Source organism: Salvelinus sp. IW2-2015, linkage group LG10, assembly GCF_002910315.2.
Source record: "Salvelinus sp. IW2-2015 linkage group LG10, ASM291031v2, whole genome shotgun sequence".
Taxonomy (NCBI): domain Eukaryota; kingdom Metazoa; phylum Chordata; class Actinopteri; order Salmoniformes; family Salmonidae; genus Salvelinus; species Salvelinus sp. IW2-2015.
In genome coordinates this window covers 16466044-16489487 of record NC_036850.1, presented here as the reverse complement: position 1 = coordinate 16489487, position 23444 = coordinate 16466044, and the positions used below count along the sequence as shown (strand labels likewise).

Genomic DNA, 23444 nt, shown 5'->3' with positions numbered 1-23444 from the left:
ACTGCTCTCAACATCATAACACTCACACACATACCTGCTTGCATAAAATTACCCAGAGTTACACTTCTTCCATACACAATGATTATTTTGTCAGTCTAGCTGGGGAGATAGGTCTCTCCCCCCCCCCCCCCCCCCAGTGTTGAGGAGTAACGTACCTGGCAGTGGCTTGGGTGGGGGCAGTTTGGGGTTGCTGCTGGGTGTGTGAACACTGCAAATCTTGATGAAACCAGCCATCAGCATGATGAGAGCAATGCCCATCAGTAACACTGCCCACCAGTGAGCCTGGAACACAGATTATGCAAAGTCACATTTTTTCAGTGTCGGACACAACTTTCATATTGAAGCCGGTAAGAACATTTCATAAAGAGAGATGTATTTAGCTCCTGAAATTGTTTTAATGCCAACGGGGGTGACAGTTTCAGCAGTAGGGTGAACTAATATTCTGAACAACACAGGTAACTACAGTACAACTAGGACATTGGCTGGGCCTGGGACACTAACCACTATCCACTCCGCAATGTTCTCGTAGAGCTCTGCGTTGAAGATTGCTTTCTTTAGCCTGGCCAGGGGGCCGTCTGCGTCCACCAGCCGGCACCTCATAAACACGTCGCAGTAACCCTTGAAGTCATTGCAGGGGGAGCCTGGCTGCAGCGTGGTGATCTTCTTGCTGAAGAAGCGTGCCCACTTCTCGGAGCCCGTGCTGCTGCAGGTGTCGGGTTTCACTGCAGGGAGGGGGGAGGAGAGATGGGGAACGCCACTGTGAGGTCACTGCTAACAGGACAGTCCCAGTCTTTGCAGGGTCTTGGTGGYTTAAGATAAATGTTATATTGGGACGGATGGACAATAATGAGCCGATGATAGTGGTAACAGGTAAATAACAGATACTTACTTCTCTCCTGACAGCAGACGTGGCACAGCTCAGTCTCGTCTGTTCCCTCAATACTGGCACAGGTACACACCTCCAGACCATACTTCTCACAGATGGAGCCAGAGCAGCCCTGGTCGACAGAGACGTGGAGAGGGAAAAAGAGGGTGAGTGTCAGCTATGCTCCATTGTCATGATTTAAAGCATTTCAGAACACGTTTGGTCAGAGAACTAGACCATACCCCGTTGAGGCAGACTTGTGTCTCTCCATGGCAGGCGGTGAAGTTGGCYTTGGGTTCAGAGGTGGGGCACTGGGCAGTGCCTCCGTTACACATGCCCTGTTCAGCACACTCTGACTCCTCCCTACACTTATCATTGGAGCCCTTGAAGTTGCACGTCGGTGTACAGCACGGACCCTGACTGGGACTGACAACACAGMACACACACCAAAAGTCAGTTTTCAACTTCCTTTTTMCTAAGGCAGAAACAAGTTGAATACTATATTAAATAAATACTACAACAGTACTAACCATAAAATCAACAACATTTTGTCGTACATTATTGGCCACCTACCTGCAGATTTTGCCGGGCTTAAGTTTGCACTTGTTGCCGTCGGCCTCGTTGGCGTTGTAGCAGCACTCGTCTTTACACTGGTCACTGTAACCACAGTCACACTGCTCCCCTGCCTCCACCAGACCATTACCACAGATGGGCTGGCCAGACTCTGCACACACGCACACAAATACAGGAAGGAGTGATGAGATGCAGTAGAGGACACATAACCTTGGATGTCCATTCCAATGACAAGCGCACCCACACTTCCTATGCACATGCAAAGATGGACGCCCGCAAGTGCATGTGCGGACACACACACAACCTCAGAAAGACGGCACTTACCCACAAAGCAGTTGCCCCTCTTCTTCTCCAGGACCTGGCTGATGTTCCTCACGCTGCAGATGGAGAACTTGTTGTTGTTGAGCTTGTCCCCTGATGTGGCCCGGGCGTACATGATGTAGTTCCCCTGCTCCTTCTTCTCCTGGGCCTTGGACTCTCCTGGGGTGCACTCTGTCCCAGAGTCATGCTGTCAAACCATAGGGAAGAGGTTCATAGGGAGCCAATGARCATCCCYCTCCTCCCTCAGRAGGGCATTAACATAGACTCCTCCACTACTGGGACTTTAAACCAAGAGAGATCCYATGGTGAGTRYCTCAACAAAGTGGTAYTCAAGTMTATACAACTGATTAGCATGTGCAGTATGATCTGGTTAGAGCTGTKCMCTGAGATAAAAGACCAGACTAGAACCAGACAAGGCCCAGGACAGAATACTCACCGGAGAGCCAAAGTTGTGTCCAACCTCGTGTGCGAAGGTGATGTGGGAGACCTTGGGGGGGACGTGGGAGGCGTAGTTCTGCACCGTGATGATGCCGGTGTTCAGAGACTTCTTCTTCCCATCAGAGTACAACTTACTCTTCTCACAGATACCTCCGGAGCTCCCTAAGAACACAGTAAAACCACTCATCAAGATTACATACAGTACACACCATGGAGGATTCTGTCTTTCACACTGTATCCCACCCAACAAACTAACAGGACTATGGTGAGGATTTCCATGGCATTGAGGATGTACTGTTTCCAACTCTGACACAAGTGACAGTGAAATGATGTAACACTCTTATTGGAGTAAATTAAACCTGATACACTGCCTGGAGTGAATAAGCAGAGATCTTTGCTTATTGTAGGGGAGCAGAGAGCATTTGGGCCCAGTGGTCACCCGTGTAGGTGAGACACAGAGACACAGACAGCAGCAGGAAGATGAGAGCAGAGCAGCCAGGTGGTGCTGAATATGCCCGCAGGGGRAGAGTGGCAGMTCGGGCACAGCAGGGGACCTGAAGGGCGCTGCTTCACAGTCGCTGAGAATGCCAATTTAAAAACTTGCTCACTTACCCATTCTCAAAGAGAGAAACGCACTGTCTGGAACACACACGTCGACAGACATGGCCAGCTAGTTGTAAAGTGCAAGTGTGGCGCATACTGACACACCTAGATTTTTCTCAATCAATTTGGGAAACCTGGTTTTGATTGAATAGTTGAAATAGTTCAAAGTCAGCTCAGATAGTGGGAGTGAGCAGTGGCAGACARMSYKKWSTSASWMMRSKYTTTCTGTCCCACCCTACCATACTATCAGATTCAGCTGGAACATTACCGGTCTGCCTCGAGGCTCCCCATGCACTATACACTCAACACTGCCCTGTCTGAGATCACAGTGAGTGAGTGAGTGAGTGAGTGAGTGAGTGAGTGAGTGAGTGAGTGAGTGAGTGAGTGAGTGAGTGAGAGAGTGAGTGAGTGAGTGAGTGAGTGAGAAGTGGAAATCCCAGTTGCAGTAAGGTCCAATCTCTCCTACAACTGTGGACTAGAGGATTTCTATTTTCTAACCAGCCAGGCTAGGAGGACTGGGGCTCTGCTGGAACGCCAGGCAGTGGCGACATCTTTATCTGAGAATAGCCTGTGTGCTTAGTCATAAGTAGGCCACACCTTTGACTACAACAGCTTTTAGACACACAGAAACATGAAACCTAAGCACTTTACAATATAGGCACATATTTGTGTGTAGTGTGGTAAGTGGTGTGTGTGTGGAAACTGGTGTGTGGTAAGAGTAGGAGGAATGCCTCCATTGAAGTCACTTATGAGTGTGGTAATGGTTCAAATCCATTAAAAAGCCCATTACCCAGGCCTGACTGGTGTCTCTAGTAGCCGTCTGTTCTCAGTCCACTCCACTGGAGCGTTCAAGGCATATCTCTTCTCTACTAACCCACAGCCTCCCTATACAGACCCAGATCGATTCAGCCTGCTTAGAACATTGCTTATTTRCCTGTATTGATCCATAGTGTTTGTTGTTGTTTTTCATCTTGGGTTCTGTGAGTCAGAAGTTAATCAAAATATGTTGACCATACCTGGGCCAACTGACACCGACTCTTCATTTAAACCTCATGAAGGAAAACAAAGCCTGAACTCTGACCTCTGAGGCTGCAGCTCATTGAAAGAAACGTATAGCAGTAAAGATGTGAACGTGGGGTTCATATACAGTACTGTCCACTCTCTCTACCTCTTGATTATTACTGTGAGGATATCCTGAACCAGGCACAGCCTGCATCTGTATGGCATACCGCTCCAGTCACACTCAGCAAATTCATATTATTCTAGTGTGAATCATTAATTCAGAAGTGTTGAGCCTATACTTGTTTAGCCTACTTGTGTGTGTGACAGGGCCATTTCTGTCTGTGTGCTGTGGCTGTCTCATTGATTTCTCCCTTCTCACAGTCCACACTACTGACTGACTGCCTGTCACCACTATGGGGTTGGTGGAGACCAGAGGGAGACCCAGCTGCAGGCTATAGAAAGGGGTGTGTGATCGTCTCCATGGACTGTTTCACATTCTACAAACATCTAAGAACTTCCTTCAGGAGGACTCTGAACGTAGCTCCTTTTTGAAGTGAACCTTGTTTGGAGGACGCTGCAGTTTTGACAAACACCCAGCGAGGGAGAAAGCGGAACACACAAATATGCTGAGTAGGCAAAAATTAAACAACTTAAAAATGCATTTCAAGTGGAAACAGCGTGGAGACGATGCCTTAGCAAATCCAGTCCTCCTCGGCCTTGAAAATTAAATTACAGACATGCTGGTGGAACGAGAGGGGGGGGGGGGGGGTTAATGGACTGAAGATCATTGAGTGTTCTGATAGTGTGCAGGACTCAGAGGGCAGAGAAGGGAACCTGCAGCACAGCTTTTGCTTCTTCTCCTCTTTAGAATGGAGCGATCCCATTAGAGATACTGGAGCCAGAGAGTCTCTCACAAACCACTGGACACTTCGGTGACTTCTTGGATGCTATACCTTCCTACTCTTTAAGTAGGCATAAATGTCCACTATTCTCAGTTTTCTTTTTTAATTCTCCACTGAATTCCTACCCTGAGAGCCATTATGCAAATGAGTGCAGTACACAAGTTCAATTGGTGTGTGTGCACGCGCGCACCTGCAGGAGCGCCGACCCAGGCCAGGCCCAGCACCCCATCGTCAAAGTCCCTGTCACTGAAGACGTAGGCCAGGCAATAGTCATCATGGTTCTGTTCTGAGTTGAGCTCCAGGAACTTCTCCACCCCGATGTTAGCGAAGCGGAACGGATTGGTGATGTCCCGCTCATCACTGGTCGTATTAATCTGAAGAGATCGAAAGGAATGGGCTCATTGAATAGGTCATGAGTAGGTAATCACAGCCACCCACCAGGGTTTCCATTTGGAAAATGTGGCACCGAACATTTGACCGGCAGCATTTTAATTTACCGGACATTTGAGGAAGTTACCGGACCCATATGCATTGGGTGCGTAACCTGATAAGGGCGTCCACCCACAGTGCTCAGAATGACATACATTACATTTAGATTATATTAACAGAACATGCAAGTTAAGAATGCAACAATGTGCGTTCCTTCTTACCGAATTCTGAAGCACATTTTGATGTCAGAATAACATGTACTTTTCCTCAGCCAACAAGACCAGTAACGAACAGCAGAATCACTAGCCTTTGTCAATCTACTATTCCCCCCATAGTAGAAAAGGTTACCTATTCTATTGGTCAGCTTGTCGAGAAAGAAATAGACATTTCCAAACAGACTCTGGGACAGAGAATTAAAAAGAAAAAGCAATGAGTCTGATGCAACAGATCAGAACGTTGAGCTTAAAATGTTGAGACACTTATTTCTTTACATTATAAACGCAGCAATGAGCACAAGGCAGTAGGCTGCGTGTGAATGTTCCTTCCATAATGCAATTAGCAGGAAAAAGCTCACCGGTTTCATGTGACAGATGAAAATATCCGTTAGAAATTTAGAAAGAGGGGAGATGTAATATGCAACGCATGGGCTGCTAATATGACTAGGGTGGGCCTTGGGCTACTGGACAATTAAAGTTTATATAAAATAATTGCGTCCACGGATATGGTCTTCTTTTGGCTAGGTTACTTTGAAGCAAGGTAACGCTTCGAACACACCGACTGCGTTATGCATCACTGCTGCATAACATTTTGCGCAGCTAGGCAACTATACTGATGCAGTCGCATGCGGTTGGACACATGGAGAGAATCATTTTCGCAGTATCCTCAAAACCGTGTCTTTTTAACACAATTGCTGACAGCTACAGGGACATAAACACAAAAAATGCTAGGATTGCCAGGTCAGTTTAGTAGTGAGCTTGTGCTAGATGTGGCTAGTTAGCGTTAGCTAGCTTGCTAACCTAGCCAATGAGGTGTGTGTGTGAAAGAAAGTCAAATAAATGATGCTAGTTACTACCCCTGATAACTTTACCAAATAATCATGTTTGAAAGAGTGTATGCTAGATAAATAGTAATAGAAATGGTAGATACTACTGTACCCCTGATAATTTGGTCAGATAACCGTGTGTGTGTGTCTATGTGTACAGTAGGTGACATGTCCATGATAGCTATCTAATAACTATAGTTATGCTAGGTAATGGTTTGGCTTATCATGTTCATGTCTATGTAGAAGAAGACTGTAGGAGGAAGTGGAGAGGACTCAGGGACAGGTATCAGAGAGAGAGAAGGGCAGAGAAAGAGAAGAAGAGGTCTGGGTCAGCAGCTTCAGGCCAGCAGCCTTGGTGCATCTGACACATTCTTTCTTTTCTGGATCCATTTATTGTTCATGTTCTTTCCTGTACTTGAATACTTATTAAATTATGTTTTCATAGTCAGATGTTTCAGTTGTTTATTAATATCTCATTTAGACTTAATCTGCTTATTTCTTGATGAAAGTAAAAACACATTCTCTTCCTAATTCGTTTTTTCCCCACCTATATTTTGTCAGGCCAGTGAACATGRTGGTAAACTGTACTATTTGTATGGACCCTAGGTTACCCTTTCCCATCATACTAACTGTATGTCGTATAACCTTAATTCGTGCTCCCGCTCACCTGATGTACCATGCCAGGTGTGTATAATACTGACGTTAATGGGAGAGGGAAGGGGTTTTAAGGTGTGGTCTTAACTCCCAAATTTCACTTAAATATAACTTCCAAATGAAGAGAGACAATGCTACATAAAGTAATCTGGGGAAAAAATGCAACTTTATGGACAACGGTGGATGGTTCTTAAAATAACCTTTGTGGTAGGGGGCTCTTAAAAGAGCAGTTTCACTCCACGGCATACTGCCATGGGACTTCACCTGCTGGCGATAAGAAGTAGGTGGGCAGCTTCTCCCTCACCTTGAGTGCCTGTTTGGGGGCGTTGTTTGCACCTGCCCTGGTGACATCAGGTAGGTGACCATTTGGCGTGACCATCTCCATCCTGGAATGACCTCTGCAGGTAGTTGTGGAGAACACGTGGCCTTCACGCAGGCATCGACATTTGAGGGGCTGAGACCAAGCACTCTCCAATACATTCTCCACCGGGCTGCCAGAATCCCAAAGGCGCATTTAACAACTAACCTTGCCCTGGACAATCGTTTGTTAACGATCCTTACAGGCTTTGACAATGGCAGCTGGCGTCCAGCGTAGGGCCTCATGAGGTTGGGTCTTAAAGGGAAGGCCTCGTTGCCGACGAAGATGTGGGGAACAGGTCCCAGGTCTTCAGCTCCAGGGAGTGATGCTGGTGGTGGAATCTCCAGGGTGCCATCCTGAAGTGCCTGGCCGAAGGCAGAGTCCCGGAGGGTCCCGCCATCACTACCCTTGCCGTAAGCACCAACATCGACAACACGGATACAGTAGATGGCATCTACTAYAGTCAAGAGTACAACTGAATATGTACCCTTGTAGTTGTAGAATTGCGAACCTGAGCACGGTGGAGCCTGGATTACTACATGTTTCCCGTCAATGAAGCCAAGACAGTTGGGGAAATTCCACCTCTCCAGGAACTCGGCAGCGATGGCCCTCCAGTCTTCCTCCTTGGGGACAGGCATGTATTCATCAACCAGGCAGTCCCAAATGGATTGTGCCAGAGGGGACAATGCCTGCCACCGTGGACCGTCCAACTCGGAAGCTGAATCCAATGGTCCTGTAGGAGTCCCCTGTCGCCAAAGAATCTAAAATATAATTAAAAATAATTATCAATATTGCGTGTAACTTGAATTCCACCCACATATTATATATACTCATATATCTACCTCATTACAGTTTATTATGCTCTACTAATTATATTGTAATACTCATCAACCATCATTAACAATGCCTTGAAACAGTACAATTCAGTCTATGACTATATCAATAAACTGTTGCCCAGGCCAACTCTACTCTTAGAAAGAATGGTACTATCTACTTAAAAGGGTTCTCCGGCTGTCCCCATAGGAGATCCCTTTTTGGTTCCAGGTAGTACCCCTTTTGGTTCCATGTAGAACCCTATTGGGTTCCGTGTATAGCATTTTCCCCAAAGGGTTATACCTGGAACCAAAAAGGTTATCCTATGGGGAAAGCAGAAGGACACTTTTGGAACCTTTTTCTCTAAGAGTGTATGTGAGTCCAATAAGAATGTAATGAATGACTGTCTTGAACAACAATGGGTCCTGGAGAAGACTAGCCTACCTTCATCAGGGCAGAAGGCACCTCAACTTTATTTTCATTTGGTAACATTGCATAATTAAAAAAGGATTATAAACCAACTTTGGGAAAAGTTATAGTCCTAATGAACATTCTGTAAAAGTACATCTGATATCAAATAGGGACTATTAACTAGAGAGCCCTTTAGCTAGCTAGGTTGCACATAAAAACAATGTATTAATCAATTATGGTATCAAAGGCTTTAAAAATGTACTAGAATATAGCTTACCGGAGACAAATCGCCAGGCGTTCAACTGGGCTGATGGACTCCCGGTAGTTGGTATCCATCCGGGCGATCCTGGCTCCAACCATCTGGAGCAGGTGATCGAACTGGCTTCGTTCCAGACGAAAGTAACTTCGGAATTCCTCTCCAAACATTCGAAGCTCTTGAATGAGACGGTGGAACTTCCCTGCCTGCTTTCGGGACTTTAACCATCTCTGAACCCACACAGACCTGCGCTTTCGGCGGGGCTGGTCCCGGCCCAACAGCGCGATCAAGACCACCTTCCTCAACGTTGGTCTCATTGTTGAAAGAGCCTATGCTGCTATCTTGACTATTTATTATTGCATTTCGCTCCAAAACGGCATTTGAGGGAAATTATATTATAGGCTCTCACAATTAATTTGTGGATGTCATCGAATAAATAATATACTTGGCAAATAAATGAATATAAAATGTAAAGAAATTCTTCAGTCAAACTGTTTTTMTTATGTAATCCAATTTTTTTTTTTTTACTGGATATGTGTGCAACAAATTAAACATTCACATTTAGCTACTTTCTGTCAATTAAGTCTACGCTTACAATTTGATGCATACGTTCGATAAATCGCACTGCCTCTGCAACTGCCTCTGCAACGCAATGCTGCAAGGCAAACGCAGCGTTCCACTGGAAATTAATGTACTTCTGGTGTATCGAAACGCAATGACGCAGTCGGTGTGTTCGAAGCGTAAGACATGCCTCATAATATGTAGAAAAACATTCAGGTTTCAAAAAATTAAGTATATATTTTCAAAATGCATAATACCTCTAGCTAATTGAAAAGTGGTGTGTGACGCGCTGATGAAGCGTGTCTTCTGTTACCTATACATTTGCTGTTTGAGATGCTTTAGCAACAGCTCTCGTGCTCTGACAGATTTTCCGCTCAAAGGCTCCGTATCTGTATGCTGTATGCGTGTGATAAATAAGATAACCTTACAAAACTAATATACTGTACACAAGTGCCAATTTAATTCAACTAAATGAACCTATAGGCCGACTGGTATTAACATCAATGAATAGGCTAAAAAGCATTATTTCGCAATGGGATTTCTTTCTTCTCCCGGACAATTGACCGTTATCAGCTTTAAAAAAAAAAGCTGTCTATTACCGGCTAACAGAAACCCTGACACATACACGATAGGGGAACAGACAGGAGCTTTGTTAGGAGGGCCTACAGTAACTGGTCCCTGGGGTATTGGAGAAGAGACTTCAAACAAAGGCCACTGTGTACATCACTATAATCATTGCTAAAGGTAACTATTCTAATGTGTGTTTGAAGAGAGAGTGGGAAAAGGCTTTAGACAGAGAGAAATGATTCTACTTAAAAAGTTGCCAGCTCCTTGGCCCCAGAGAAACCTTTTGAGAGAGTTGTTTTGAATTTTGGAATGCGGCCCTGAGCTCCCTACTTTAAATGGCAGCTGGTGTTCACCTGAGGATTTTAAGGATTTATTAGGTCTTGGAGTGTGGTGGAATACTGATGAGTGAGGCAAATGGTGGGGCTCACCACCCACACACYCCCAACCCCCAGGCCTGAACACAAACTCACCCTGATCCTTTTGACCATGAAGCTGATGTTGCGGATGCCCAGGAAGTCAGTACCCTGGTAGATGGAGTCAATGGCCTTTACATGGCTGGAGATCTAGAGAATAGAACAGTCACCATTAGATTATGAGAAGTCTAGAACAACTGCACTGCAGAGAGAACATCAGATTAATCATAGCATGACATTAAAGACATGACATGTCTGTTAGCCCACCAATGAACACATGAATAATATCTTTAACTACAGAATCACTGTGTTCAGCCTATTGGAATCAATCTGTTGATGACTTGCTCCATACTGTCCAGTCCATCCTATAAACAAGCCTCTTGTCTCAGAGCTAAACCACAATCCTAACGAACACATTTMCTTCATCACAATTAACCTTTTTCCTTTATCTCACCTATGGAGAGAGTGAGTGTCCACAGAAATTACATTTTAATCAGCTAGTCTCTCCTTTAACGGGACCCTCTACTGTGAAAGGCAGCATTTCCTTTGCATCTCATTTGTTAGGCTATAGAACTCAGTCAGGAGGAACAAGTCTGCGATGCTGGGCAGGCTGGCTGAAGGAAGCCAGCCAACAACAACTGATCAGACCCACAGACAAACACTATTCTGTTTGTAATCCATTTCTCCTGGCGGAATTAAAGGGCAGGCCCTGGTTTCCCCCTGCCGAATGATTCAGAGTGTGTGTGTGTGTGTGTGTGTGTGTGTGTGTGTGTGTGTGTGTGTGTGTATTAGGGTTGACCTTATTTAGTCGATTGTTTGGTCGATATGCTGTTGGTCGACCGAGATTTCATTAGTCGAGCAGTCGCAAATTGATCAAAATAATTAATGGCGTATAAGACACCTGTCTGATTCGTGCTTGTCTCAGTGGACTAATCCATTGGAGGCCACTGTGCCATCCAATGGATTAGAGAGTGCCATACATCTCTCTAAGATGTGCTACTGAAATTGTAAAAAGAATATATTATATAAGAATAATGGTGCAACACTGATAATATTATATAACAAAAGCGCTCTGGATAGAGCGGGATGGATAGCGGGAGCTGTCCACGGTTCTGAAACTTAATCTTCAGTGCGCCGTTGAATTGGTGCCTTTCCCTATATGTTGCTATGTGCATAATAATGGTGTTGAGAACAATGCGACAGAGGCAGTAGCGGAGTGAGGAAACCAACTTAATTAGGTCTATAACCAAACTGTTAAACATGCCTGGCTTTATAAATCGTCCATATACATCTACAGAAATAAGAAAGATCCTGCTTCTATTGACAGTTTGAGTGTTTGTTTAATAGCCTACTGATTCCGTGAGCACCAATCCTCATGCAACTGCAAAATGTTGTATAAAGCAATTTCACAAATCCGGCTGTTTATAAATCTTTGCTATGCTTTAATAAAGGCTTTGCAAATGTTTTTCATTATAAGTAATACCAGAGTCTGTTCTATTTTATATAGTGTTGTTTACACTTCCAAACGGGCAGAAAAAAGTATAATATTGTAATCTAACAGCACCTGTTTGCTACACAATACTCATTCAGAGTTGGCTCCTATATCCTCCTTTCTCTTCAATAGTTTCCACAACTAAGTCAAATGTCTTATCTAAGATAATTGTGTAGTTTAGAGTAATTATCGAGGTTAGCTAGCCAGCTACTTTCGTACGCGCGCCCCTGTTCTCCTACCTAGTCAACACTGCTAGCTAGCCAACTTCTACCGAATAGCAGCACTGTAGAAACTATTACATTACAACGGAACGACTTGATTAGTGTAGTGTTAGTAGCTACATAGTTTGTCTTTTGCTGTCTTTGTATCCAAGATAATTGTGTAGTTTAGAGTAATTATCGAGGTTAGCTAGCCAGCTGTTTTCGTGCTTCTAACGTAGTCAACAATGCTAGCTAGCACAACACTGCTAGCTAGCCAGCTTCTAACCGAATAGCAGCACTGTAGAAAACTATTACATTACAACGGAACGACTTGATTAGTGTAGTGTTAGCTAGCTACATTAGTTGTCTTTGTATCTAAGATAATTGTGTAGTTTAGAGTAATTATCGAGGTTAGCTAGCCAGCTATTTTCGTACCCGCGCCGCGTTCTCCTACCTAGTCAACACTGCTAGCGAGCCAGCTAGCCAACTTCTACCGAATAGCAGCACTGTAAGAAACTATTACATTACAACGGAACGACTTGATTAGTGTAGTGTTAGCTAGCTACATAGTTGTCTTTGCTGTCTTTGTATCCAAGATAATTGTGTAAGTTTAGAGTAATTATCGAGGTTACTAGCCAGTTATCGAGGTTACCTAGCCAGCTACACTTTCAAAACAAAGTCAACAACGCAGCCACTGCTAGCTAGCCTACTTCACCAGCCAGCAGTACTGTATCATTTATAGTCAATAAGATTTTTGCAACGTAAGCTTAACTTCTGAAGCATTCGAGACGTGTAGTCCACTTGTCATTCCAATCTCCTTTGCATTAGAGTAGCCTCTTCTGTAGCCTGTCAACTATGTGTCTGTCTATCCCTCTTCTCTCCTCTCTGCACAGACCATACAAACGCTTCACACCGCGTGGCCGCTGCACTCTAACCTGGTGGTCCCAGCGCGCACGACCACGTGGAGTTCCAGGTTCTCCGGCAGCCTCTGGAACTGCCGATCTGCGGCCAACAGGCAGAGTTCATCTCACCTATGCTTCCCTCCAGTACCCTCGACTTCTGGCACTGACGGAAACATGGATTACCACAGATAACACTGCTACTCCTACTGCTCTCTCCTCGTCTGCCACGTGTTCTGCGCACACCCCGAGAGCTTCTGGTCAGCGGGGTGGTGGCACTGGGATCCTCATCTCTCCAAGTGGACATTCTCTCTTTCTCCCCTGACCCATCTGTCTATCGCCTCCTTTGAATTCCATGCTGTCACAGTTACCAGCCCTTTCAAGCTTAACATCCTTATCATTTATCGCCCTCCAGGTTCCCTTGGAGAGTTCATCAATGAGCTTGACAAGTTCCTTTCCTGAGGATGGCTCACCTCTCACAGTTCTGGGTGACTTTAACCTCCCCACGTCTACCTTTGACTCATTCCTCTCTGCCTCCTTCTTTCCCTCCTCTCCTCTTTTGACCTCACCCTCTCACCTTCCCCCCTACTCACAAGGCAGGCAATACGCTTGACCTCATCTTTACTAGATGCTGTTCTTCCACTAATCTCATTGCAACTCCCCTCCAAGTCTCCGACACTACCTTGTATCCTTTTCCCTCTCGCTCTCATCCAACACTTCCCACACTGCCCCTACTCGGATGGTATCGCGCGCGTCCCAACCTTCGCTCTCTCTCCCCCGCTACTCTCTCCTCTTCATCCTATCATCTCTCCCTCTGCTCAAACCTTCTCCAACCTATTCCTGATTCTGCCTCCTCAACCCTCTCCCTCCCTTTCTGCATCCTTTGACTCTCTATGTCCCCTATCCTCCAGGCCGGCTCGGTCCTCCCCTCCTGCTCCGTGGCTCGACGACTCATTGCGAGCTCACAGAACAGGCTCCGGGCAGCCGAGCGGAAATGGAGGAAAACTCGCCTCCCTGCGGACCTGGCATCCTTTCACTCCTCTCTCTACATTCTCCTCTTCTGTCTCTGCTGCTAAAGCCACTTTCTACCACTCTAAATTCCAGCATCTGCCTCTAACCCTAGGAAGCTCTTTGCCACCTTTCTCCTCCTCCTGAATCCTCCTCCCTCTCTGCGGATGACTTCGTCAACCATTTTGAAAAGAAGGTCGAGACATCCGATCCTCGTTTGCTAAGTCAAACGACACCGCTGGTTCTGCTCACACTGCCCTACCCTGTGCTTTGACCTCTTTCTCCCCCCTCTCTCCAGATGAAATCTCGCGTCTTGTGACGGCGGCCGCCCAACAACCTGCCCGCTTGACCCTATCCCCTCCTCTCTTCTCCAGACCATTTCCGGAGACCTTCTCCCTTACCTCACTCGCTCATCAACTCATCTTGACCGTGGCTACGTCCCTTCCGTCTTCAAGAGAGCGAGAGTTGCACCCCTTCTGAAAAAACCTACACTCGATCCCTCCGTGTCAACAACTACAGACCAGTATCCCTTCTTTCTTTTTTCTCTCCAAAACTCTTGAACGTGCCGTCCTTGGCCAGCTTTCCTGCTATCTCCTTCAGAAATGACCTTCTTGATCCAAATCAGTCAGGTTTCAAGACTAGTCATTCAACTGAGACTGCTCTTCTCTGTGTCACGGAGGTGCTCCACACTGCTAAAGCTAACTCTCTCTCCTCTGCTCTCATCCTTCTAACCTATCGGCTGCCTTTGATACTGTGAACCATCAGATCCTCCTCTCCACCTCTCCCGAGTTGGGCATCTCCGGACGGCCCACGCTTGGATTGCGTCCTACCTGACAGGTCGCTCCTACCAGGTGGCGTGGCGAGAATCTGTCTCCGCACCACGTGCTCTCACCAACTGGTGTCCCCAGGGCTCTGTTCTGGCCTCTCCTATTTCTCGCTAATAACCAAGTCCACTTGGCTCTGTCATATCCTCACATGGTCTCTCCTATCATTGCTATGCAGACGACACACAATTAATCATCTCCTTTCCCCCTTCTGATAACCAGGTGGCGAATCGCATCTCTGCATGTCTGGCAGACATATCAGTGGTGGATGACGGATCACCACCTCAAGCTGAACCTCGGCAAGACGGAGCTGCTCTTCCTCGCCGGGGAAGGACTGCCCGTTCATGATCTGGCCATCACGGTTGACAACTCCATTGTGTCCTCCTCCCAGAGTGCTAAGAACCTTGGCGTGATCCTGGACAACACCCTGTCGTTCTCGACTAACATCAAGGCGTGACGCCGTTCCTGTAGGTTCATGCTTCTACAACATTCGCAGAGTACGACCCTGCTCACACAGGAAGCGGCGCAGGTCCTAATCCAGCACTTGTCATCTCCCGTCTGGATTACTGCAACCTCGCTGTTGGCTGGGCTCCCTGCCTGTGCCATTAAACCCCTACAACTCAATCCAGAACGCCGCAGCCCGTCTGGTGTTCAACCTTCCCAAGTTCTCTCACGTCACCCGCTCCTCCGCTCTCTCCACTGGCTTCCAGTTGAAAGCTCGCATCCGCTACAAGACCATGGTGCTTGCCTACGGAGCTGTGAGGGGAACGGCACCTCCGTACCTTCAGGCTCTGATCAGGCCCTACACCCAAACAAGGGACTGCGTTCATCCCCTCTGGCCTGCTCGCCTCCCTACCTCTGAGGAAGTACAGTTCCCGCTCAGCCCAGTCAAAACTGTTTCGCTGCTCTGGCACCCCAATGGTGGAACAAACTCCCTCACGACGCCAGGTCAGCGGAGTCAATCACCACCTTCCGGAGACACCTGAAACCCCACCTCTTTAAGGAATACCTAGGATAGGATAAAGTAATCCTTCTAACCCCCCCCTTAAAAGAGTTAGATGCACTATTGTAAAGTGTTGTTCCACTGGATATCATAAGGTGAATGCACCAATTTGTAAGTTGCTCCTGGATAAGAGCGTCTGCTAAATGACTTAATGTAAATGTAAATCTAACTTCCCCTTTCCTCCTGCGCAACCAGTAAAATTCCCCCCGTTTCGAGTTTATTTTTCAAGTCATCTGATCCATTTTGCTGTCACGTGTACAGTGTTCAGAGTTTGCTACAACCAATTTATTATGTGATTATGATATGCTATAGGTCAGACCCTATTGGTCAGGTGCATGCCTGCATACATGTTTTACGTAAAGAGAGCAAGGGTCTAGGAATAGGGAATGTTTTTCCTAAACAAATGAGGTATTTCGGTAACAGAACCTTTCAGTCAGAAACAAGAAAGAAACAAAATGGCTGTAATTATGTTGCAGCTTCAGCACAGACAGCGGCAATAAACACTTGCCGTGGTGCCTGTTCGCTGCAGCAGGGAGGCAGAGAGAAAAAAGGTGCACCAGTCACACAAGGCTCTCGCTGGTCATTTAAATTTAACAAGTGTGGCCATCGGGCTCCCTTCTTGAGTCATTTGTGTCTTTATTTATCAAACATTGAGCTTAAAGCATCAGACAAGCTCAGTGCATATAGTTGATTATATTCAAACTTCGGGTTGTTTCTATATATGGAAAAATACACTTAAAATGTAGACCATAGAATAGTTGAAGAATAGATGACTCTCAGTAACCAATATTTTTTTTTTAGTCTGGGACAGCCCTAGTGTGTGTACAGCCTCAGTACCTGTGCGATGACAGCCTCTCTGGTGCCGTAGTACTTGAAGAAGAGGTGGTCAGTCTGGATGAAGAGCTGGCAGGTGTTCTTCTCTATCTGAGCTGCTCTCTTCTTCCTCAGGATCACCGGACCATGTCCATGGGACCTCTCCTCTTCCTCCACCACACTGCTGGGATCCTGCAGAGRCAACAACCAGAGGAACGACTACCATTAGTCAACTAGGAGGGAGAGATGGATGTGAGGGAGAGTGATGTGGAACGAGGGGAGCTGGAAGAGGGGAGAAAGAGTGAGAGAGGGAAGTGAGAGGTAGAAAAAAAGTTCCCAAGACTAAGAACTGACATGAGAAGGTGACCAACAGGAATGTGAAAGGATTTCTGCCATTTTGGTCAGGGAAAAATCCCATGTCTTCAAATGTGGAGAATGAGGGCCCTGGCTTCTGAAGGGAGGAGGGAGAGGTCTTCCAGAACATGGGGAAACATTTCCTGACACAACCCTGGTCTGGTCTGACTCATCCCTGGGGAGAGAGAACACTAACTCCTCACCCTGCCAGATGATCTGTRACATCACTCTACTCAGTCATCCACAGAGCTGAAAGTGATAAGAACCCAGGAACAAWAAGAAGAATCTGGCTCCCGTTACAGCTCCAATAACAACTTTGACTTAATCACTTCCATGTTTCCTTATCATGCTAAGTGTTATTTTACCATGGAGCAAGAAGATGCGAGGTGGTTTGTATGGTCCTCCAGTACTGTGTCCAGAATGTGTACGTGGTTGTACAGTATTGGTGAGTGCTGTATAGCTATAGGGTTGGTTTCACAGTGGGGTATTATCAGCTCACCTTGAGAGGCTCCTCCATAGCCGAGGCCTGGTACTTCTTCATCCTTTCAAACACTGAGTGGTCAGCACAGCCTCCCTCTGAGCCATACTTATGAGGGTAATCTGGGAGGAGAAGAGGAAACCATCAATATGAACTCAACCGTATTACCAGTAATATTGGTTCTCTCAGCTTCAGACTAAACCGGCTTAGAAGGGGAATGAAAAAGGTTGTACACAATAGTAGCCATAGGCCATAGTGTGGTCTCAACTACTCTATACAAGGCCCTCTAAAACATACCAGTATAACCTCATCTAATCTATCCAAGGCCCTCTAAAACATACCAGTATAATAACCTTACTATCTCTAGCAGCAACATTCATCTGAGGGTGGAGATATCTGTTCATTAGGACAGAAAGAAGCTGTAGTTAATATCTCTCTCTGTGTGTGTAACAAGGCCTAACACAGTCTCTCTCTCTCTGTGTGTGTGTGTGTGTGTGTGTGTGTAACAAGGCCTAAGACACAGACTGTCTACGCTAACTGAAAGAATAAGCCTCTGTTCACCGCTGGCGTCACCTTCTCCAGGCTGGAGAGTAACAAAGCAGTAATTCCTCCCAAATTACATGTCACTGACTCACTCACTGCTCGACTTTCCTCTGCCAGAGGCTCTGAAAAACACCAGACTCAATAAGGAGCAACACTACTACATGCAACTAAAGTATCCAGAAAAGTCCAGTATACACCTTCACAATTACTAACACAGATCAATGTCAAAGAACGGTCTGAGATACCACAGAGTCCACATTTAAACCTCCATTTAAGCAGTGACCGTGTCCTTGCCCTCTGCTGACAAATAATGGCCATTGGCCAAAACAACATGTGGTGCTGTGTCCCTTCTGTGGACTGGCTGGCTGCTGGAGCATTCCCAACGGGACCAAATCAGTAAAAACAGACACAGAGCTGGGTACTTTACAACCCAGCTAAAATGCTGATCCTCAAGAACACCGTTTTTTTCACGGGCATCTGCCTAAAGCAGGTGCCTAGATCCAATTTCCTCATAAAAACTGAACATATTTTTGATTAACCATCCAATTCAAATCTATTGACTCTGGTGTGATGTCACCCATTGAAAGAGCAGCCAGCATCAAGTTGGAGAGCACCCTCCCTGTCATCACCATCCTGTTCCTAAATGAGCCAATAAACAAGCAGAGTGCCACTGTAGAATGAGCTCAGCGATCACTATGCAGAACACAGAACTGCACAGTGAAACACTAATGAAAATGAGTAAACCATAGTGACACAGAACTCTTAGTTAGCAAAGAGCCATAATTGCCTGTGGAAATCTGAAAACTCTTATAATGGGTTTTTGTAATCTACACTCTTTACCTTCACAGCAGGCGTGAATGCTAATGAACTCCAATTACGGCTGTGTGTTTAGTCAACAAAATAACACAGGGCTTTCTACTTCTTCCCTAGTTGGCTTTATCTATTCACAGCAAACTACTTCTGCCATCTCTGTCTGATGTCAGTCCCTACAGAACAAAGCCATTTGTTCCAGGACGAAGACGCAGGGTTGGGAACAGGTATGGAGGACACACAGGGAGGCAGGCAGTCTCTTTTGGGTATGCTACTTTTGTCCTGGTTAGGTTACGTGACCTTGGAAAACTTCTGACCCTTATTATGCGGGAGACGGAGGTAGGCAGAATAACATATGGATATGCTGTTTTGGGTTTGGGCAGAGAGAGGTGAACTCAGGGGCCTCAGACGGGGCTCTCTGGGCCTGGGGAATGGTGCAGTGTCAACCAGGCCTGACAGCTCTGTTGCTGTCTCAGCGGGCAGCATAACAGAGCAAGCAGGGTGAGGAGGAAGATGCGGTGTGTGTGTGTGTGTCTGTCACTAATGAGGACTCTGGGATAACAGAGCCATCTCTCCCTCCCCTGGGCTCCGCTTCAGATACCTGAGACAGGACTTCAAAACACAGGCCAACACAATCCCACAATCAGCACTTTGAATGTTTTAACCTATACACCGCAATTCAACAACCCTGAATACACAGAATAACTGAATGCATATGCCATCAATCAGGCCGTTACTGTACAATGTGCTGATAATAAAACAAGGTCAGGTCAGACTGCTCTGTGATCAGTTCCTAGCAGAGATATTATTCTCTCCCCAAGTTATCCCCAGATAGTAACAAGCAGTGAGATGGAGTCAATAACGCTGACTGCACGCTTCAATAGAGGTCTCCTCTCTCCACTGCATCTTTTCCCTAATGTACACAACACACAGTCGATGCCACTGCTCTAGTCAATAGCGAAAGCCCCCCTAATCACAACAAAAACACACACCAGTAAACACAAGCAATCAATCTTACAACTAGGATAATGTAATTACAGTACATGTATGCATCTCATTTAGTCTACAACAAGCAGCACTCTTACATCCATCATAACCAGAGCCACCACAACATACTGGCATAGAAATGGACTCCAAATGGCTTCCCGAGTGGTGTAGCAGTCTACGCCACTGCATCGCAGTATTGAGGCATCCCTACAGCCTGGGGTTCACGGCTGGCTGTGTTACAGCCAGCCGTGACCGGGAGTCCCATAGGAAGGCACACAATTGGCCCAGTGTAGTCTGTGTTAGGGGAGGGTTTGGCTCATTGCGCTCTAGCAACTCCTTGTGGTGGGCCGGGCGCCTGCAAGCTGACTTCAGTTGAACGTTGTTTACTCCGACACATTTGTGTGGCTGGCTTCCAGGTTAAGCGAGCGGGTGTTAAGAAGCAGTGCGGCATGGTGGGTCGTGTTCGGATGACGTATGACTAGACGTTCACCTTTCCCGAGCCCATTGGGGAGTTGCAGCGATGAGATAAGATCATAACGACATATTGAATATCATGAAATTGGGGAGAAAAAAGTGGAGGGAAAAAAATACAAATAATATTACAAGAAGATAAGATTTTTTTATTTAATAAATAATATTAAATGGACTCCAAAGACATAAATAACACTCAGTACACAGTCCTATTCTTCAAAGTCCTTACAGGCATCATTTAGACGTATTGTGAGTGAGACTTAGTCCTCGTGAGTGGTTAGTCCTCAAAGCCCTCAGGCTGAGTCTGGCAGTGCTGGGAGGACATGGTGCAGCAGAGCTGCTGTTATAAGCCTCCCAAATTAACCTGTCGGTCACCAGCCTGCATGACGGGAGCAGAAATGCCACCGCCACAAGCCAACGGGCATGTCACACTGTCTGCCAGCGACAGCAACGCTGTCACCTCCTTTTATCACACACCGGCGCAAAGGAACACACACTCTCCCCAAGGAAATTCAAGGAACATACACACACTCAGCTCCCAGAAACACAAACACAGTCCTAAAGAACACGCATTGCCATAATGAGAACACAGTGCCGACAAATACACCTCAAAACTTGAGGAAAACACACTCAGTCCCAAAGAACACAAACTCAGGCCGAACAAAAGCACACACATACACACAGCTCTGCGACATACAAGTAAACACTACACTCAGCCAGCGTTTCACATTCCCTCAACCTTCCTAACCTCCTCTCCTCAGACAAATTTGGACAAACAGACATTTTAATTCATACTCTTCGATGGCAGAAAAGTGGTAAAGGAATTATTTTGGCACGTTATTTTATATTTCGCTTTTTTAATCAAAGTCAAGATAAGTGCTGCAGGGTCAGGATGGTGTTCCTTAAAGCCTGGCCGTACTTACAGCACTATTGACTGACCGCAGTTCATTTGCATTCTGCTTTGCATATCATATGATGAGTCACCACAAAGCGCCACTAGTGGGCAGTCAGGTCAACCGGTTGGAGGGGGAGAGAGTGGGCTCAGGGTCAACCTGTCCCCCGTTGTCAGTTGAGGAGAATGGCTCTGTACTGGACCCACCGAACAACAAAACGTTCTGCCCTGACAATGTGTTCTCTATTTCCAGACAGAAAGCTGTCATTGTCCCTGCAGTGAATGCCCTCATTCAGATGCCAATCAAAAGGCCTTTGCGAACAAGAAGCGAAGAAAGACAAAGTTGTGAAAGCCGGCAGAAATGGGAGTCAGAGTCAGTCACGCCTTTTCATTCTTCATTCCATCCCTCCACCATTTGTCCTCTCGCTCACCAACCCCGGCTTCAACAGGAAAGAGAATTCTAAAATTAGGTGCCAGTTTCTTCAAGGAAAAAAGCCTCTGCCGCAAAATGAACCTGTTTGAAGTGCATTTGAAGTGTGTCTTTGATGTCTGAAAACATCCAAATGCAGACAGGATATCTGTGAGGAGAGACTCATTAATGGGTTGATAAAGACACATTCCCAGGAACAGCAGCTTGACTAAAACAACTGCTGAAACCTGAATGTTACACTGAATGGGATGTGGCGGCAGGTAGCCTAGCGGTTAGAGCTTTGGGCCAGTTACCGAAAGGTCGCTGGTTCAAATCCCCAACCCAACAAGGTGAAAAATCTGACAATGTGCCCTTCAGCAAGGCACTTAACCCTAATTGCTTCTGTAAGTCGCTCTGGGTAAGAGCATCTGCTAAATGACAAAAACGTAAATGGAATGAAGATCTCAAACAGGTCTAATGGAAGATTGTCTTTACTCAGTCCCCTTGTATCAATATGGATTTGATACTTCATTGTGTTATAGGAATGTAGCCAAAGTCAGATTAATAAATGACTCAACTATGTGTTAATGTACTGCTGATAACATGACACGCTATGCAAATATAAATATGATGCACCACAAGGAGGCAGTGTGGAGCATGTTAACCCATAGTGGTGCCTAGTGGCACAAATGAGGTAAGAGTGTCTTTATAGGAGAGCTGCCATCAGTGCTATGACCGGACTTCACACGGCAGCATGACTTGACAGAACTTCTCTGTTTGGGGCATTCGCTTCATAGAGTAGTGAAGGAAAAAATATGAAATGGGGCCCTTCATGTAATGTCTCAGGCAATATGATCTGCTAAGGAAAGAAGAAGAAAAATCTGAAGAGCACAAATAATAGGTAGGGCATAACTACCTCAAATCCGGTACTGTGGCAGTCACCAAGCCCTGCAGTACTATTGAGGGGTTCAGATGACAGCCTGTTATTGGATGACACTGAGACAGAAAGGGAAGAGGAACAGAAAGGCTCTGTTCACACCTTCAGATAAACAGACAGAAAGAAAGAGGGATGGGAGGAGGAATAGAGGGTGAGAGCTTTGACACCTCATACATACATAGAAAATTAAAAGGGAAAGGAAAAAGAGAGAACAGGCCTACATTGTGGAGACGAAGCGTGAGAGAAAGGTTCTCTGATTGCAGGCTCATGCTGGGCTGGTTGTGCCTGTGTGTCAACAGGCAGGCTGGCTATGAATCAGACCCATCTGAGGAAAAGAGGACCAAGTAACACAGGGTGGGCCTCCACTCTGCTTTCTCCCTGCCTGAGAGGGCTGCTCTGGCCTGTACTGGGATGAGTGGGGTCAGTGGTCTCTGGAGCTTAGCCCACACCTCAGATCGACTTATAATTGGTGGCCTGGATGCTAAGGAAGATGGATGCTCAGCCTAACCCTGTGTGTGTGTGTCTTGCCGCAGTGTCCCAGTGCAACCTTCCTCAGCTCCCCTTCCTCTGGCCCATTTCACAGTTCATCTGACATGACCTTGGCTTGACCTTATGTATGGCTAAATGCCCAATGTAAACTCCCCTTGGATAGACCTCTCCTCTGACAGCTCTGCATTGTATTTGAACCGTAGACCTCCACTCTGCTCAGTATGCACTCCACAGCCTTTAAGACCTTACCTCTAAGCCTAGAGAAACCTGTCCTGTCCCACCCCCCATCCTTCAGTTCATTTAGGAACACATTCATCCATCATCGTCCATATCTCTGCTTACAAGAAACACCTATAGCAGAGAATCGCCTTTCGGTGTCACTGTCTATCTAAAGTCCTTGTCCTGTCACAGTGTGACGCCTACTGTTTTCTCTGATAGGGAGGGATGTGTGTGTAGCAGAGGTGGAGAGAGAAAAGCTGGTACAGACGAGCCAGCATGGATTAGTCACTGCAGTCAGTGGCTGACAACTGTAATTAAAAAGAGCACAGCCATGGTACTGCTATTTAGAGCTGCTACAGCCAATTCAATCCATTTCATGCTCATGATGGAAAAAAATTGCTTTTCAAA

At 46.1% G+C, this 23444-nt stretch overlaps 1 protein-coding gene across 1 annotated transcript in view; it reads right to left on the bottom strand.

Annotated features, from left to right (window-relative positions):
* The window catches only part of LOC111969384 (disintegrin and metalloproteinase domain-containing protein 10), an 83323-nt gene that overhangs the window by 3233 nt on the left and 56646 nt on the right, over positions 1-23444 (bottom strand). The window contains exons 5-15 of the mRNA XM_023995483.1: positions 17301-17401; positions 16472-16639; positions 10266-10358; positions 4895-5078; positions 2196-2359; positions 1763-1946; positions 1439-1589; positions 1108-1291; positions 890-998; positions 502-722; positions 156-282 (exon numbers count right to left, since the gene is read on the bottom strand). Of these exons, the coding sequence (XP_023851251.1) occupies positions 156-282; positions 502-722; positions 890-998; positions 1108-1291; positions 1439-1589; positions 1763-1946; positions 2196-2359; positions 4895-5078; positions 10266-10358; positions 16472-16639; positions 17301-17401 (1686 nt within the window). The remainder of the gene's footprint in view (positions 1-155; positions 283-501; positions 723-889; positions 999-1107; positions 1292-1438; positions 1590-1762; positions 1947-2195; positions 2360-4894; positions 5079-10265; positions 10359-16471; positions 16640-17300; positions 17402-23444) is intronic.